The 16,696-nt window shown below is 45.4% G+C and overlaps 1 protein-coding gene across 1 annotated transcript; it reads right to left on the bottom strand.

Moving 5' to 3' along the window:
* Positions 1–1,201: 1,201 nt before the first annotated feature.
* Mtfmt (mitochondrial methionyl-tRNA formyltransferase) lies at positions 1,202–16,410 on the bottom strand. Its single transcript, XM_036194072.1, has 9 exons — positions 16,190–16,410; positions 15,047–15,256; positions 12,884–13,006; positions 11,973–12,075; positions 10,758–10,833; positions 8,489–8,580; positions 6,860–6,938; positions 5,756–5,838; positions 1,202–1,843 (listed from the first exon to the last, which is right to left on the bottom strand). Exons 1-9 carry the CDS (start codon positions 16,393–16,395, stop codon positions 1,643–1,645), a joined length of 1,173 nt encoding a protein of 390 aa, XP_036049965.1. The 5' UTR covers positions 16,396–16,410; the 3' UTR covers positions 1,202–1,642.
* Positions 16,411–16,696: the final 286 nt, after the last annotated feature.

The following is a 16,696-nucleotide window of genomic DNA, read 5'->3' as shown; positions in this document are numbered from 1 at the left end:
TCCTTCCTTCCTTCCTTCCTTCCTTCCTTCCTCCCTCCCTCCCTCCCTCCCTTCCTGAGACAGGGTCTCTTGGTGAACCTGGAGCTCACTGAACTAGACTGGGGACCACCTGTCTCTGCTGCCCTTGTACTGAGGTTACAGAAGCATGCCACCATGTCCAGCTTTTATATGGGAGCAGGGGATCCAAACTCAGGCTCTTACGCTTTTGCATTAGGCACTGTACCCTCAAGCTATCACCCCAGCCCAACCTTTAGTATTTAACTGACTAAGGCTCACTCACATTAGAAAGGCAGTCTGCTTTACTCAGTTTACCCACTAAAATGTTGTTAACTTCACCCAGAGACACCTTCAGGCATACCCAGAGTGTTTGACCAAGATAAGGGCACTCTAGTCAACTTGAGAGGTAACAGCAAAAGGTACCAATCATTAAATATCCAGTATGTGCCAGGTGCTTTCCCGGGCATTTCCTGTGTCATACCATTCTGCAAGGCAGGCATTTATCACCCATGATATTAAACTGAGAAATCAGGGCTTTAAAGATTTAGGTAACTTGTCCCTAGTCACTCAACTAGAAACTAGCAATAGAGTTCTTTTCCATTTGCTTTTGTTTTAGACAAGTTCTCATATATCTCGAGCAGGCCTCAAACGCGCTTTGTAGTGAGGGCTTGGTATTTCTGATCCTTCTGCCTCGGTCTTCCAAGTACTGGGATTACGGGCATGTACCCCCATGCCCCATTTGTGTGATGCTGGAGATGGAGCCAACACTGTGTACACGATAGGAAGAATTCTACCAACTGAGCTACATCCCAAGCCTGAGTTCAGTTTTAAGTCTGAGGTAAAGCGAACTTTTTTTCCAGCAATGATAAAAATCCAAAGAGGAATATCTTGCGGAACTTGCTATATAGCTAAGGATGACTTTGAACTTCTGATCCCCCTGCTTCCACTTCCTGAGTGCTGAGACTATAGGTGTGCACCACTAGGTGGTTTCTGTGGTGCTGGGGATCAAACCGAGAACTTCACACAGGCTAAGTAGGTACTTTACCTCCAGTCCTTAGACACAGCATTTGTTTGTTAGTTTTGTTTTGAGTTTAGGATTTCTCTGTGTAACTAAGGCTGTTCTGGAACTCACTTTGTAGACCAGGCTGGCCTCAAACTCACAGAGATCCACCTGCCTCTGTTTCCTGAGTGCTGGGATTAAAGGTGTGCACCACCACTGCTGGCGACATGCACCATTTTTGAAACAACCTTTTAGAATATATACATACCATTTAGTGCCTTGCTCTTCAAAAGACACAATCTCCTTTAAACTGAACATTATAAATACAAAATTTTATTAAACTTCTTTTGTTATTCACAAAGGCTGCTTGTAACTGTTACACACAGCAAATGGAGAGCTCAAGACTTCCACAGTCTTGATAATCATTTTCCTTTCCTCCAACGGTGTCCACCATCTTGATAACCATTTTCCTTTCCTCCAACGGTGTCCACCATCTTGATAACCATTTTCCTTTCCTCCAACGGTGTCCACCATCTTGACAACCGTTTTCCCTTTCTCCAACAGTGTTAACTTTCAAAGTCAGTTGCTTGTAAATAAAGCTTTTAATAAATTACAAGTGTGTAATAGGTCCTGTCTGTCTTCTTCCTAGCTACTTAATGCACTGTTGCATAGCAACAACTTGGTTTTCTGATGCATTTTTGTTGGAAGTCTGAGAGTCTGAAATCTGCACTGGCTTGGGTGAGTGTGGGGATTCTTCTGGTACCACGCATGCAAATATCCATTGTAGAAATCAGTAGCTGTTAGTGTTTTCTTAAGCATTACTGATCGAACACCAATCCAGCCATCCTAAAGGACAAAGGACAGACAGTGACTAGACAGTGGGGGCAAAAATTGACAATGAAATAAATAATGAAATAAACTGTACTTTACAAAATGTACCAGGCATGGTGCCATAGCCTTTAATGCCAGCACTGGGGAGACAGGCAGGCCAGGAGGATCTCTGAGTTCGAGGCCAGCCAGGGCTACATAGTGAGACCCCATCTTAAAACAAAAAACCCCAAATGTAATGCTTTCACTAAATGTACAGAACTTTGTACTGAATGACATGTAATGCCTTGTCTCTAAAGTTCCTCACGAGGAAGAATAACAACTGTCCTGACCTACTTCAACATACGGGATAGAATAAAAAGTTCTATTTGCAAAGTGCTTTAGTTTTCTGAGTAGGTCCACATATCTTACTGTGAATAGTTATCAAATCATAGCAAATCCAACCTGAGAGTTGGCTCAGCAGTTAAGAGTGTGCACTGCTCTTCCAGAGGACCCAGTCTGATTCTCAGCACCCATTATCAGGTAGCTCACTGCCTGTAATTGCCTGTAACTCCAGCTCTGGGGGTGGGGTGTGTGTGGGGCGCGAAATTCAACACCTCTGGCCTCTTGGGCACCTGCACTCACAAGCACACACCACACACACACACACACACACGTACACACACACACACACACACACACTTTTTCAATCTAAAAACAGTCTAAAAGGTAGGCATCAGATGTTAGCACTAGCTGTCCAATGTCAGCACTAGATTAGAAAACCGATGCCTGGGCTGGGGAGGCTCTTCCAGAGGACCTGGGTTCAATTCCCAGCATCCACATGGCAGCTCATAACTGTCTGTAACTTCAGTTTCAGGTGATCTGACACCCTCACACAGATGTACATGCAGGCAAAACACCAACGCACATAAAAATAAATCTTATAAAGAAAACTAATGCCTGCAGCTGATGGGTGATTTTTTCCAAGGTAACACAATGGTAACAGCCAAATTTACATGTCCCCAGTCACAGCCGCTTCTGTGAAGTGCAGACAAAGAATATGCATATACACAGATCAAGGGAGGTCACGTGACTGCTTCAGACTCAATTGGGAGCTGAGCAGTGGCAGAGGGGCTCTGTGCCTACCATCAGGCTATCACACACTCTAAAACATGCTTGTGAGTATGCAGAGTCTAACAAAACTACCACAGGAGAGAACATACTCAGGAAACGGAAGAGATGTGGGACACCTCTCAGAAACATGCCACAGCTTTGTCAAACAATGGTCCCAGTCATTAAAAAAATCCACTAGAGCAGCCAGGTGTGACAGTGCACGCCTTTAGTCCCAGCACTGGAGGCAGAGGCAGGCGGATCTCTGAGGTTGAGGTCAGCCTAGTCTATAGAGTGAGTTCCAAGACAGCCAGAGCTACACAAGAAACCCTGTCATGAAAAACCAAACAAAAAATCCAAACAAATAAAAACCCACTGTGTAGCCCAGGATCGCCTGAAACTCACTATATTTCTCAGGTAATCCTCCTGCCTCAGCTTCCAGAGTGCTAGCTACACCATGTTCTTAGTCACTTTAGAAAGAAGTATTATTATTACTAGGTGTGAGTGCACGATGGGGGGGGGGGATGACACATGCAGAGGTCAGAGGTCAACTCTGTGAGCTGGTTCTCCCCTCTGTGAGACTTATGACGATTGAAGTCAGGTCATCAGGCTCATGTGTCAAGAGCCTTTACCTGCTGAGCCATCTCGACAGCCCTCTCCAGCCACCTAAGATATTCAAAATCTCAGGCTAAGGAGATGGCTCAGTGGATAAAGCATCTGCCATGCAAACATGAGGACAGAAGTTTTGGTCCCCAGAACATACGTCACAGCTGCAGAGGGAGGCAGACAGGAGAACGGAGGGAAAGTCAGAGGCCAGCTAACCTGGCATCTGCAGTGGAGAACAGAGACTGTGTCTTAAATAAGGTGGACAGCAAAGACACCCAGGTTTTCCTGACTTTCATGTGTGCTGGGGCATGCATGTATCTGCACTCATACCCTACATACATACACATTTTTTTTCCCCACTAAGACAGGGTTTCTCTGTGTAGCTCTGGCTGTCCTGGAAATCACTCTGTAGACCTGGCTGACCTCAAACTCAATGAGATCTGCCTGACTCTGCCTCCAAAGTGCTGGGATTAAAGGTGTGCCACCACCTAGCTTACACAAATATTTTAAAAAATTATTTTAAAAATTCCCTCTGGACATATGAGACAGATCAGTGAATAGAGGTGTTGGCTGCCAAGGCAGGTCATTTCTGGGATGCACACAGCGCAAAAAGAGAACCAACACCTAGAAGCTGTCCTCTAAGCACATCTGTGGGGTATTTTCTTGATTGTTAATTGACGTTGGAGGGCTCACCCACTGTGGGCAGCACCTCCCCAACCAAGTGGGCTTTGGTTGTATAAGGAAGGCAGCTAAGAGGCTGAAGAGATTTGATAGGAGATGGGGTTCAGTTCCCAGCACCCACATGGTGGTTCACTGCCATCTGTGACTCTAGTTGCAGGGGACCCAAAACCTTCTTCTGACCTGAGTGAACATCAGGCATGCACATGCAGGCAAAAGACTCATACATGTAAAACAGGAAGAAAGGAGGAAGGGAGGGAAGGAGGGAGGGAGGGAGGGAGGGAGGGGAGAAGGAAGGGAGAGAGGGAGGAAGGAAGCAGGCAGGTAGCCAAGCATAAGAAAGAACAAGTCAGTAAGCAACACTCCTCCATGGTCTCTGCCTCAGTTCCTGCCTCCAGCATCCTGCCTGGAGCGCCAGCTCCTATTTTCCTCAGTGACGGACTGTGACCTGGAAACACGAGATGAAACACAGCCTTTCCTCCACAGTTGCTTTTTGGTCACAGTGCTTACTCACGGCAACAGAACATGACAAGGACTTTTTTTTGCTAACTCTGTGAGGTTAAAGTGGGACTCATCCGTGCAGTCATTCAAGCAGATGCTCTGATGATCGATATCAGATATCAGAACTTATTAATCAAGTTAATTACTAAAAATCACTCTTTCAGAAATTCACCATTATGGGTAGCAATGATAAAATATCATCACTTTCAAAAATTATGCTGGAGATTCCACTGTTTCTTAAGAAAACTGTCTATTAGCTTAATCTGATAAGCCATTAAGTAAAATCTTAATGAAAATGGTGTCGGGGGTTGGGGATTTAGCTCAGTGGTAGAGCGCTTGCCTAGCAAGCACAAGGCCCTGGGTTCGGTCCTCAGTTCTGGCAAAAAAAAAAAAAACAAAAAAAAAAAGAAAAAAAAAAAAAAAAAAAAGAAAATGGTGTCCTTTTAAAAAATATTTATTATGTATACAGTATTCTGCCTGCATGAAGCATGTCTGCAGGCCAGAAGAGAATACCAGATCTCATTACAGATGGCTGTGAGCTACCACGTGGTTGCTGGAAATTGGACTTAGGACCTTAGGAAGAGCTGTCAATGCTTTTAACCTCTGAGCCATCTCTCTAGCCCCAAAATGGTGTCTTAGTGTTCTGTTGCTGTGAGGAGACACTATGACCGATGCAACTCTTAAAGCATTTAGTTTAATGCTTGGTGCTGGAGAAGTAGCTGATTCGCAGCCAGAGAGAGACTCTGGGCCTGACAGGCTTTTGAAACCTCAAGGCCCATCCCCACGACACACTTCCTCCGACAGGGCCACCCTCCTAGTCCTTTCAGAGTTCCAAGCATTCAAATGTATGAGCTCATGAGGGCCGTTCTCATTCCATCCACCACAGATGGTAAATGGACAGCCTGGGATGGTGGTATAGACCTGCAATTCCAACACTCAGGAGTCAGGCTGGCCTAGGCTACTTAGTGAGACCTCATCTCAAAGGAAAAGGAAAAATAAATACAAAGTGCAGATTCAGTAGAACACCGACAGTATCCCGAGGCTGAGGCCACATACCTTGCAGTGAACCAGCAGCATCTGTGACTGTCTGTGATACACCACCGACCCTGGAGCCACAGCTTGTCCTGTTAATTTGGGATCTAACGGGGAGCGGGGAAAGGAGGGAGGGCAAGAGAAAGAGAGAAATAAAGCATGGCACTTCTTAAAAATCAAAAACATCTTAGTGGTGGGATATAACAGGTATGGCACTTGCAAGACCCTGGGTTCCATCTCCAGCACTGATAAACAAAATTTAAAAATGAACAAAAAAGAATCTTCAGAGGCAGAACCAATGATGGTAGGGACACACTTACTGAGGCCCCAACTCTGCAAAGCAAAACCTCCTGGAGCCTGGTGCCCTGGCTACAGTACGGAACCAAAGGAAGAGCTCCACACACGAGAGGCTCCAGTCCTCTGCTCCATCTCCCAGGGGTCCCCTTCAGTGCTCAATCTGTCAGTTCAGTACTATCATTTTGAGATTAACTGCCCAGCAGTGGAGCAACTCACAAGATGTTTCAGACTTACTCTGGTCCTTCCATTTCCCACAAATGATTCCTAGTGACCTCCCACTGCCGCTGGACTAGAATACGCCCCCTGCAGCCCACATTCCAGCTCATCACATCAAGAGGATGTTGAGGGACCTCAGAAGGAACTGTAGGGTGAAATGCTGTGCTCTTTGCACTGTCCATACATTTTCATTACAATATTTACCAGTGGAGCTGGAGAGATGGCTCAGAGGTAAAGAACACTGGCTGTTCTTCTAGAGGTCCTGAGTTCAATCCCCAGCACCCACATGGTGGCTCAAACCATCTGTAATGAGATCTGGCGCCCTCTTCTGGCTTGCAGGCATATATGCAAGCAGAACAGTGTATGCATAACAATGAATAAATCTTTACAATATTCACCAGCATGAAATCAACTGAGTCAGTCCACAGCCCTCCAACCCTAATACAAGAAGACATAGAGCTAAAAGTAGGAGAGCAGCGCTGCCTGCCAACTTCCTGGGTTCATGTGATGACTACATGAGAAAACGCACAGGAATGGACGCTGCAAAGGCACGGACCTGACACATTTTTAAATGGATTGCAGTGAAAACAACATGTCAGCTATTCAAGTTAGTACCTGCAAGGATGGAGCTGTTAACTTCTACTAGATCCAGAAGTTTAATGGTATCCTCCAACCAGAGTGTCTGCAATGGAACCTGCAATTGGAATGGAAGGATTCATGAAGGAATGCATTCAACTCCCAAGGCTTTTTTGACACTGCTGCATATTAATCCGCTCTGACTTTTCTTCCAGGTTCAGAGGAACTGGACACTCAATCACTGCATCTGCTGAAACAGAGCCTGGATATGACCCTCTGTATCATCTCTGCAGTATGTATAAGATCTTAAGTCTTATGCAAGAAGCCTTAATCTTTCCAATTAAACATTTATGCTCAGTATGAAAGCAAGAATTAAAGTATTTTGTTAAAGTTTTAGAAAGGGATAGTATTTTATATTTTCATCACAAGAGGAAGCCAACATTAATAGTTTGATATGTATATCCCTATACTAGTCTCATTGCACCAAATGTTATTATTAAAAACTTAGAGCATAGCTGTTGGTATGTGTGTCTCCTTCACAAACAAACACGGGGCTGGAGTTGACTTAGTGGTTAAGAGCAAGTGCTGCTCATGCATGACTCAGACAATAGCAGGATATCCGAGAGGAGATTTGGTAAGGGTCCAGTATGGATGATGTAGTGGAAGCCCGGGGCCTTGAACCAGACCAACAGCTCACTGCAGTGCACATGTGCGAGTAAAGCTGCTGGGCAGAAGAATGACTGACACACCGCAGCTCCCAAGGCCTCTATGACAATCGAATATGTGATGGAGAGCAGAGCAAGATGTCGGAGTGGAGTGTTTTGTTTTGTTTAATTATTTTATTGTTTTTATTTTTCCTTCTCTTTTGTTGGGGGAGAGGCTACAGGGTGGAAGGCAGACATGGAAAAACTGGAAAATGAGTGGGATTGGGGGACATGATGTGAAAGTCCCAAAGAATCAATAAAAAATTTACATTAAGAAAAAAAGAGCAAGTGCTGTTCTTACAGAAGATCCAAATTCAGTTCTTAGCGCCCACAGTGGATGACTCACAATCATCTGTAACTTCAGCACTAGAGAGACCTGATGCCTTTTTTTGGCTTCCATAGGTATGGCAATCATACACATGCGCCAAGCACACACCCACACACACCCACCCCTTACCCTGAACACACATATACACATAATTAAAATCTTTTAGAGCTGGGAATGGTGGTGCACACCTTTAATCCCAGCACTCAGGAGGCAGAGGCAGGCAGATCTCTGTGAGTTCTACAAAGCGAGTTCCAGGACAGCCAGGGCTGTAACACAAAGAAACCCTGTCTTGAAAAATCTAAGACAAAAACAACCACCAAAAAAACTTTTTATAAAATACTGACCAGAAGCAGAAAGATATACTAGATAGAGTCAGAAGACTTAAGGTTCATTGCTTATTGACTAGTCACACGTAAATTATTTATCTTGTTTTTATTCTCCTTGTCTATGACAAGGGATAATCAAACCTGGTTAGGAAATACTGCAGAATGTGCATTTGAAAGCACTTTGTGAATTCCAAGGTCTCTATCAAAACTTAAAATTTAAAGTTTAAGAAATTTCCCAAGTTTAGTTTATAAGACTCACTCCTAAGTAAAAATACCCAGAAAGGAAACAATATCCAACTTTTCAACTCACTATATCCCCGATGGCGAGGTGAAGTCTGAGCACTTGCTCTGAGGTCTGCTCCTCCCATTTGACGCAGCTGGTGCCAGCAGAAACCTTAGGGGCTGAGAGACAAGAGCAAGGATGAACAGCGTTCCGTGCTCATGACCTGACAGTGAGACTGGATTACAAGCAGAAGAGAATGTTCAACTTTGGCATATGTCTACAACTTGCTACAATATGAAGTAAAAGCAATTATACCTACTTTATAACCCCAGGGTAGAAGATACCATTCTAACTATGACTCAAACTCCAGAGAGGGTAGGCAATATGGCTTCACTTGCCTCCAAGTCTGACAACCTGAGTTCAATTCCTGGAACCTCCACCACAGGAGAACCAGCTCCTGAAAACCATTCTCTGGCCACAGAACCATGGCACACACTCGCCTTTGTACAATAAATCAAGGGAAAAATCAGCTCAGAGCAATAGGATGGTTACGTTAGACTACATAAAAATGAACGTTTTAGCAGACTGTGATGGTGTACACCTTTGATCCCAGCATTCTGGAGGCAGAGGCAGGCAGGTCTGTGAGTTTAAGGCCAATTTGGTCTACATAGTGAGTTTCAGGACAGCCAAGGGGTGCGTAGTGAGACCCTGTCTCAAAAAATAAAAATGGCCAATAAAATAAAGCAAGCATTTTTAAAAGACAAAAATAAACAACATAAGTTAAAATTAAAACATGTCAAACTGAAAGAACATGCAGTTCATATTACAGAGCTAAATTTCGGTATTATATGAAATACTCCTAATAAGTGAAAAGGAAAAAATGAAAATCCTGACAGAGAAAAATGGACAACGGTAAGGTTCCTCCCTGGAAAAGGGAATAAAAAGCATACAAATTCTCCTTAAACATAAAAATATCATCAGCATCACTCACAGGAATAAGGTACTTCAAAACCACTCCAATATTTTATTCACTCCTTTTTTGAGAAAGGGTTTCACTATATAGCCCAGGTTGGCCTTGAACTGGATGGAGATCTGCCTGCCTGGCTTCCTGGGATTACAGGGATGCACCATCACACTGACTCCAGTCTCCTCTGCTGATTGGGAAGCATCCTGTGCATAAAGTGACGGAGACTGGAAACCCTTAACGGGGGTCTGCTGGATAAATGAGGGCAGACCCCACAGCTGGAACTTCTGCTCACAAAACCAAAACAAAGGAGCAGGCCCAGAGAGATTATAGTAGCAAAAAAACAAAAATTCAAGCAGTCTTGAAAATGTGTTCCTTGGATCCTAGTTTTGTGTGTGTATGTTTTAACAGATATATAATTTTTTGTACATTTAGGAAAACCTGTATGGAGTAGATATTAGACACTATCAGGACATGTTCAATGCTTTTGTTTTTCTGGGTTGTTAGTTTTTGTTTTTTTGTTTTTTGAGACAGGGTTTCTCTGCGTAGCTTTGCTCCTTTCCTAGAACTTACTCTGTAGCCCAGGCTGGCCTTGAACTCACAGAGATCCACCTGGCTCTACCTCCCGAGTGCTGAGATTAAAGGCCTGCACCACCGCCCCACTTTTTTTTTTTCCTCTAAATTTATTTATTTTTATTTTATGTCCACTGGTGTTGGTTCCCCAGGAACTGGAGTTACAGATCGTTGTGAGCTGCCATGTGGGTGCTAGGAATTGAACCTGGGTCTTCTGGAAGAGCAGCCAGTGCTCTTAATGACTGAGCCATCTCTCCAGCGCCCCCCCCACCCCATTTTTTAAAAAGGATTAAAAAATTTTATTTTCATTTTATACATATAAATGTTTGCCTACACGTATGTCTCTTTGTGGATTACATCCATGTAGTGCTCACTCACACAGGCCAGAAAAGGACATCGGATATCCTGGGACTAGAGTTACAGATGGTTATGAGCTGCTGTATTGGTGCTGGGTGTCTAATCTAAGTCCTCTGCAAGAGCAGCCAGTGCTCTTAACCACTGAGCCATCTCTCCAAGAAGTGCATGGTAATGAAATTGGAGATGAACTTCATCATTTATACTTGCAAATGAGCAATCAGAATTTAAAATATATATACTAAATATCCACACAGAAAGATTTGAGGCAAACAGGTGCTAAATACTGCTCAAAATAAAAAGCTGGGGAAATGTTGAAGACAAAGCTATAGGCTAAGGGGAAGAGCTTCCCCAGCGTTCTATGGGAAAGCACACACAAGCCAGTGATGCAGTCGGAGGCTTCAGTCACCATCATGACCGATGAAACCTTTACAAGGGGTGACAGCGTCTGTGGCTTTCACTCACCATACGTCACTCCCTCGGCTGGCTGTGGCCTTCCATTGTTCAGACTTTCGGGCAAGCTTTTCAAAACCGAAATGAGCTACAAATACAAAGAGAGAGAGCACAGAATATACTCAACAGAACGAGGCAGAAATATCACACAGTTCAGTGCTATGAAGTAACCTGTCCCAGCGAAATAGCGGGGGAAACTGACTTCACCTGTAAGGGTGTGTGCAAATGGCTGGCTACACCAAGCTGCTCTGAGGAGCACAGGCACCAGACCGCTCCCAAACAGGGTTGGACTGTGCCTGGCTGCACAAACTCTCACTATCAGGCAGTTCGTGCAGAGCTGCTAACAAGGCAGCGGGGCCTCAGAGGAGCATGTTCCAATCCTATCCCCATAACCTACTGGCGCGCTCATTCTGGGAAAGTTCTCTGATGTGTCTTTACCTCTCAATGCTGTGTCTGTGAAATGAGTAACAGCAACAATTCCCTCAGAGGTTTGTTGGGAGGGTAGAAAATTCACCGAGCATCTAGAACAGTCTTGATAAATGGTAGCCACCAAGGGAATGCCCAGAATGTGAAATACTAAGCATACAGCTGGGAAATGAACAGATTCCTAGGGTGTGGCTGCTAGCTGAGGGAAAAAAGTAGGCAAGGGGTGTCTAAGAGAGCAGAGACAGGGCACCTGAGAAGAATAAACTAACTACCTCACTATGAAATGAAGGGAGCCACTACAGATGGCCTATTTTATTTGAAAGCTTTTATTAAGCACCCACTCTGCAATCCTCAATGGTCACAAATACTGAGCTAACTTTCAGGAAGCGAGGGACAAGAACCACTCTGCTGGTTGCTAAGAGAGAATCTCCTTCCCTGGGCTGACCTGGAGCTCATGATTCTCCTGCCTCAGCTTCCTGAATGAGATTACAGGTGAATATAACCAAGTTTGGTTCCAATCTCAGTCCTGATCTCTCTCTCTCATGTTATTTAGAGTGTGTGTGAACCCATGTGAACGTCAGAGGACTTTCAGGAGTTCTCTTCCATCATGTGGGTCCCGGAGACTGAACTCAGGTCATCAGGTTTGGTGGCAAGCGCCTTCCCTGCTGAGCCATCCCACTGCCGTGTCCCCTCCCCACTACCAAGGAAGCTTAAAAATGACAAACCATAAGATCAATTTTCCCCTCATATTGCTTAAGAAGCCTTCTAAATGAACGAGAAGCTGGGGTGGGGGAACTGTACCATGTTAGCACCGAGTTTTGACAACACTGCTTCCAGTTCCTTTGATGTGCTCTTGGGAGGCACCGGGATGGTTTCCTGCTTGAGAATTGGGCCTATATCAAACCTAGCAAGGGAAAAAACCAAAACCAAAAACAGAAGCAGCCAACATGATTATTTGTTAAGACCAATATATTTGTCTACATAGCACAAAGACAGCTTATTGCAGGCTACTAATCTAACTGTTAGTCATTCCGGTTTAAGGTCACCCTAAATATATAAGACACTTACTCAAAAGTAAGGCCAAGAGAGTGTGGTCGCACATACTTTTAATCCTAGCCTTTGGGAAGCAGATTCAGTGGCTCTCTCTGAGTCTGAGGTCAGCCTAGTCTACACAGTGAGTTTTAGGCCAGCTAGGAATACACAATGACTCTATCTGAAAACAAAACAAAACAAACATACAAAAAAAAACCAAAAAACAAAAAAAAACAAGCTCCAAATCCACTTGTCATTTGTATTATTTTATAGAAAATCAGGTGTTTAGAGCCAGTCAGTGGTGGTACACGCCTTTAATCCCAGCACTCGAGAGGCAGAGGCATGTGGATCTCTATGAGTTTGAGGCCAACCTGGTCTACAAAGTGAGTTCCAGGACAGCCAGGACTGTTACACAGAGAAACTCTGTCTCCAAAAACCAAAAAAGAAAAAAAAAAAAAAAAATCCAGGTGTTAATAATTGCAATGACCAATTATAAGGACTTTAAAGAGACGATGTGAATCTCAAAGGCACCATTCTTACGTTAGAAATCAGGAATACTCAGAGCAACCACAAAAGCAAAGGGTGGCACTGGGAATCACCCAAGTTAACACACTCCAACCATTCTCCCAACCACCACGGCCAGACAGACTGACGACAAAATTTATGTTAATAAGCTCTACCTTTTGGGTCTAACTTGCATAATTGTTACTCCAGTGAATGTGTCTCCATGAAGCACTGTATGGATTATCGGGGCAGGACCACGCCACCTCGGGAGGCAACTGGGATGTACATTCAATATGCCACTGAGTTAGAAAAGGCAGAAATTAGTGTGGGAATTAGTTATTGCTACCAAACTAACATGCACTTTCATCATTAAACTTTCCAAGAGCCTGGTGTGGTGGTATGTATTAATCCTAACACTTGGAAGGCTGAGGCAGGTGAACTGTGGTGAGTTCCGGGTCAGCCTGTGCCACAGGCTGTTTCAAAACAATCATCACCCCCAAAACACCTAACAGCTTGTATCACCTAAACTATATAACCTGTAGGGTTAAAGGCACACGACCTTGAGGTTGTATCCCCTAAAACAAAGCCAGAGGCGAGTTCATTCTCACCATAAGCAACCAATGAAACTTAACAGAGAACAAGCAAAGGCTGAAGACACAGCTGAGCGGTCAGGAGCACCTTTTGAGAGGACCAGAGTTCCGGTTCCCAGCACTCCACACAGTGGTTTGAAATCACCCCTAACTCCAGTTCCAGGGAATCTGACACTCTTCTGACCTCCCTGGACACCAGGCACATACATGGTACACATACATATTATGCAAGAAAAACACTCATACACATAAAACAAATACGTCTATGCAAAAAATTTTAGTTAAAAAACTTCCAGGCAGTGGTGGCACACACCTTTAATCATAGCACTCGAAGGCAGAGGCAGGTGGATCTCTGTGAGTTCGAGGCAAGTCTGGTCTACAGTATGAGTTCCAGGACAGCCAGGGCTGTTACACAGAGAAACCCTATCTGGAGGGGGGTGGGAGGATGACGGACGGACAGGCACGGACAGACGACACCAAACCAAACAAACAAAAAAAAGGATACATTAAAATATGTGTCATTAGGAAATATCCCTATTCAAATATTCGGTTGAGGGTATAATTTATACAAGTTCAGACAGCTACCACGTCACTAGGCCATACCATTTTATAGAGCAGCATCATATACACTATCTACTGTTGACTGAAATGCCATCAAAAACATGAAGAGCTTTCCAGGTAAAAGGAATAGTACAGAGATTTAACTTTTTTTCTTCTCAGCTGCTGACTCCTGAGTGCTGAGATTGAAGGAATCTTGGCATGTATAGAGACCTTGAGGGAGGAACGTCTGCCTCTGCCTCCCGAGTGCTGGGATTAAAGTGCGTGCAGGGCCAGAGAGAGATCTTTAAGGCAGAACGTGCTCACCCTGTTCAAGGGATGGCATGGCAAGCCCAGCTGGTGTAGAATGAGTCAGGAGAAGCCACAGCACCCATGGAGGATCGATGGAGGTTCTGATGGGCTGACATGGCTTTGACTCTTATTCTGGGTGAGCTACAAGCTACCAGAGGAGCCTCACAGCACAGTGGCGTGGTCTGACAGACCTTCACAGGGCTCGCTGTGGTTGCTGGGCTGGCAAAACACCGGCAGAGCCAAAGACAAAAGCAGAAACCAGCAGGAGGTGACTGCAGTACCCCGGGCAGGAGTGGATGCTGGGCAGGCGATGAGACCCATCAGAATGGACTGGATGTGGGACACAGGGTAACTGGAGAATGACCTGACTGTCGGGGCCCAAGCAACCAGAAGGCTGGTGTCACTATTTCTTGATCTGCAGAGGTGTTGAGCCTCTTCAGTGAGAGAAGCCCAAGAGACATCCAAGCAGAGCTGTGGACAAGGTGACCCTGGAGTTCAGTGAGAGCTGGGTGGGGGCTGTTAACATAGACATGAAACCTATAGGAGGGCAGATGAAAGCCAAGGAGCAACAAAGAGCTTAACATAGTTGACGTTTTGGGCCAAAAAATAAAATCTTATTTTAAAAGAAGACAGAAAAAACAGTTTGACCTGGGCCTGGTGGCGCACACCTTTAATCTCAGGACTTGGGAGGCAGAAGCAGGCAGATCTCTTGAGTTTGAGGCCAGCCTGGTCTACATAGTGAGTTCCAGGACAGCCAGAGCTACACAGAGTGAGACCCTGTCTGGAAAAAATAATTAAGAGAAGAAAAAAGAAAGCAGTTTAAATTATGGGATTTTAGGTACTAGACTCATTCAGAAAGACATGATCTCTATACTGTTTTTCCTTATAAATAAAACTTACTAGGGAAATTTAAGAATAAGAGCCTCACTCAAAAGTCGGCCAAAGGAAGCCACTACTCCAACATCATATTCTCCGGATCCCACATCAGGCCACTCGTACACCGGGAGCTGGGACTGTACAGCATATTGCTTCACGGGCAGTCCTTTGGGGGACAGTGAAGGCACGGTGACAACCTCCAGTCTTTCAATTAACTTTTCTTCTTTGTTGTCTCTGAATTAGAGTAGAGAAAAAGGCAACAGTGTTGAGCAGCTCAAAGCTAAACTATCTCATGTACAGCAAAGTTATTTTTATCATTAAACTCATGACACATAATCAATTAAAATTTTTAAATTTTAAGTAATTAAAAGCAGTGCAACCAACAAATATGGTTTTTCGTTTAACTAAAAAAAATAGACTTTATGGGGCTGGAAAGCTGGCTCAGCGGTTAAGAGCACTGACGACTCTTCCTTTGGCCTGTCTCTCCAGCTCCAGGGACTCTGGCACCCTCTTCTAGCCTCCATAGGCACTAGCAAGGGCATGCTCAGAGACACACACATACGAATACATTTAAGAATGAACCTTATTTAAGAAGAGAAATAAGTATTTGTAGGGAAGCAGAGATGAAGGTGACAGAACCGGAGGAGGGGAAATGCCAGGAAACAGGGGAATGATAAATAACCAAAGAACCTTAAGTTAGGAGGGACTTGGGGCGGTGGACATATCATCAGACTTCCAGGAAAGGCTGAATTACAAATAACCTTCTCCCTAGTGGGCACGGTTTGTTAAATCTCATGCACACTACACGTACACGGAACTGTTCTTAGAAATGTATTCATTTGAAAACGGTTCGATTGGAGGCTGTTCAGCCCTATTAAACACGGGCGTGCAGAAGGGTAAGGGACTGGGGCGCAGCAACACCGGGAAGGGACGAACTTTGGAGTCACAACCCCTTTTGGCTAACCAGCCCTGCTCACGGCCTTAGGCACTGGCGGGGCCTCTCCAAGCCCGGGTTCCCACGCGCAGGTGAAGGGCCTGTTCGCGGGGGCTGCAGGAGCTCCCGCGGGCCGGGACCTGACGGCAACGCCTTCCCGGGACCCCCGCGACCCTCGCTACCCTGGGATCGCCGCCCAGGTTCGCCGTTGGGACCCCGGCCCGGCCCGGTACCTGGCGGCGTGCAGAGCCCGCAGCGTCTCCCTGGCAAAGTGGTCGGTGCCGAGGAACAGCACCCTCCAGGGCGGCTTCTCGCGGACTCGGGAGCCTCGGCTGTCCTTCCCGCCCGAGGATCCGCCGAGCCCGGCCGGTGACTGACACGAGCAGCGAGGCCGCCTTCCCGCCAGCTGCGGGCCCCAGCAGCGCCGAACCAAGAGCATCACCTCCGCCCAGCGGCCCACCACGCGCATGCGTGCCCAGGGGGCGGAGCCTATGGCCGGAGCGCCCAGGCACACGCAGAGGACGGGGCGGGGCCTGCCGCGTTGGAGGCTAGTCCGAGTTAGAGCTGAGGAAGAAGTGCGTATTATTTAGCCAAGTCCCTCAAAGAACACCGCACACACACACAAGCAAGACACTCATACACATAAAATAAAATGCGCCTTTTAAAACCTTTAAAAGAAACTTAAAAAAAAAAAAAGATTGGCCGGGCATTGGTGGTGCACGCATGTCATATCAGCACTC

Source organism: Onychomys torridus, chromosome 7 (genome assembly GCF_903995425.1).
Source record: "Onychomys torridus chromosome 7, mOncTor1.1, whole genome shotgun sequence".
NCBI classification, from domain to species: domain Eukaryota; kingdom Metazoa; phylum Chordata; class Mammalia; order Rodentia; family Cricetidae; genus Onychomys; species Onychomys torridus.
Note: the sequence above shows the minus strand (reverse complement) of the source record. Positions and strands in the feature narration are given on the sequence as shown.

Bases quoted from the DNA above. Each gene is read 5' to 3' on its own strand.
- Mtfmt (XM_036194072.1), bottom strand. From the start codon at position 16,395: ATGCTCTTGGTTCGGCGCTGCTGGGGCCCGCAGCTGGCGGGAAGGCGG. The intron at 13,007-15,046 runs GTAAGTTTTATT...TTTCTAACTCAG, and splicing joins CTTATTCTTAAATTTCCCTA to TGGCATATTGAATGTACATC. The intron at 8,581-10,757 runs GTGAGTGAAAGC...CTTGTCTCTCAG, and splicing joins AGCCGAGGGAGTGACGTATG to CCCCTAAGGTTTCTGCTGGC.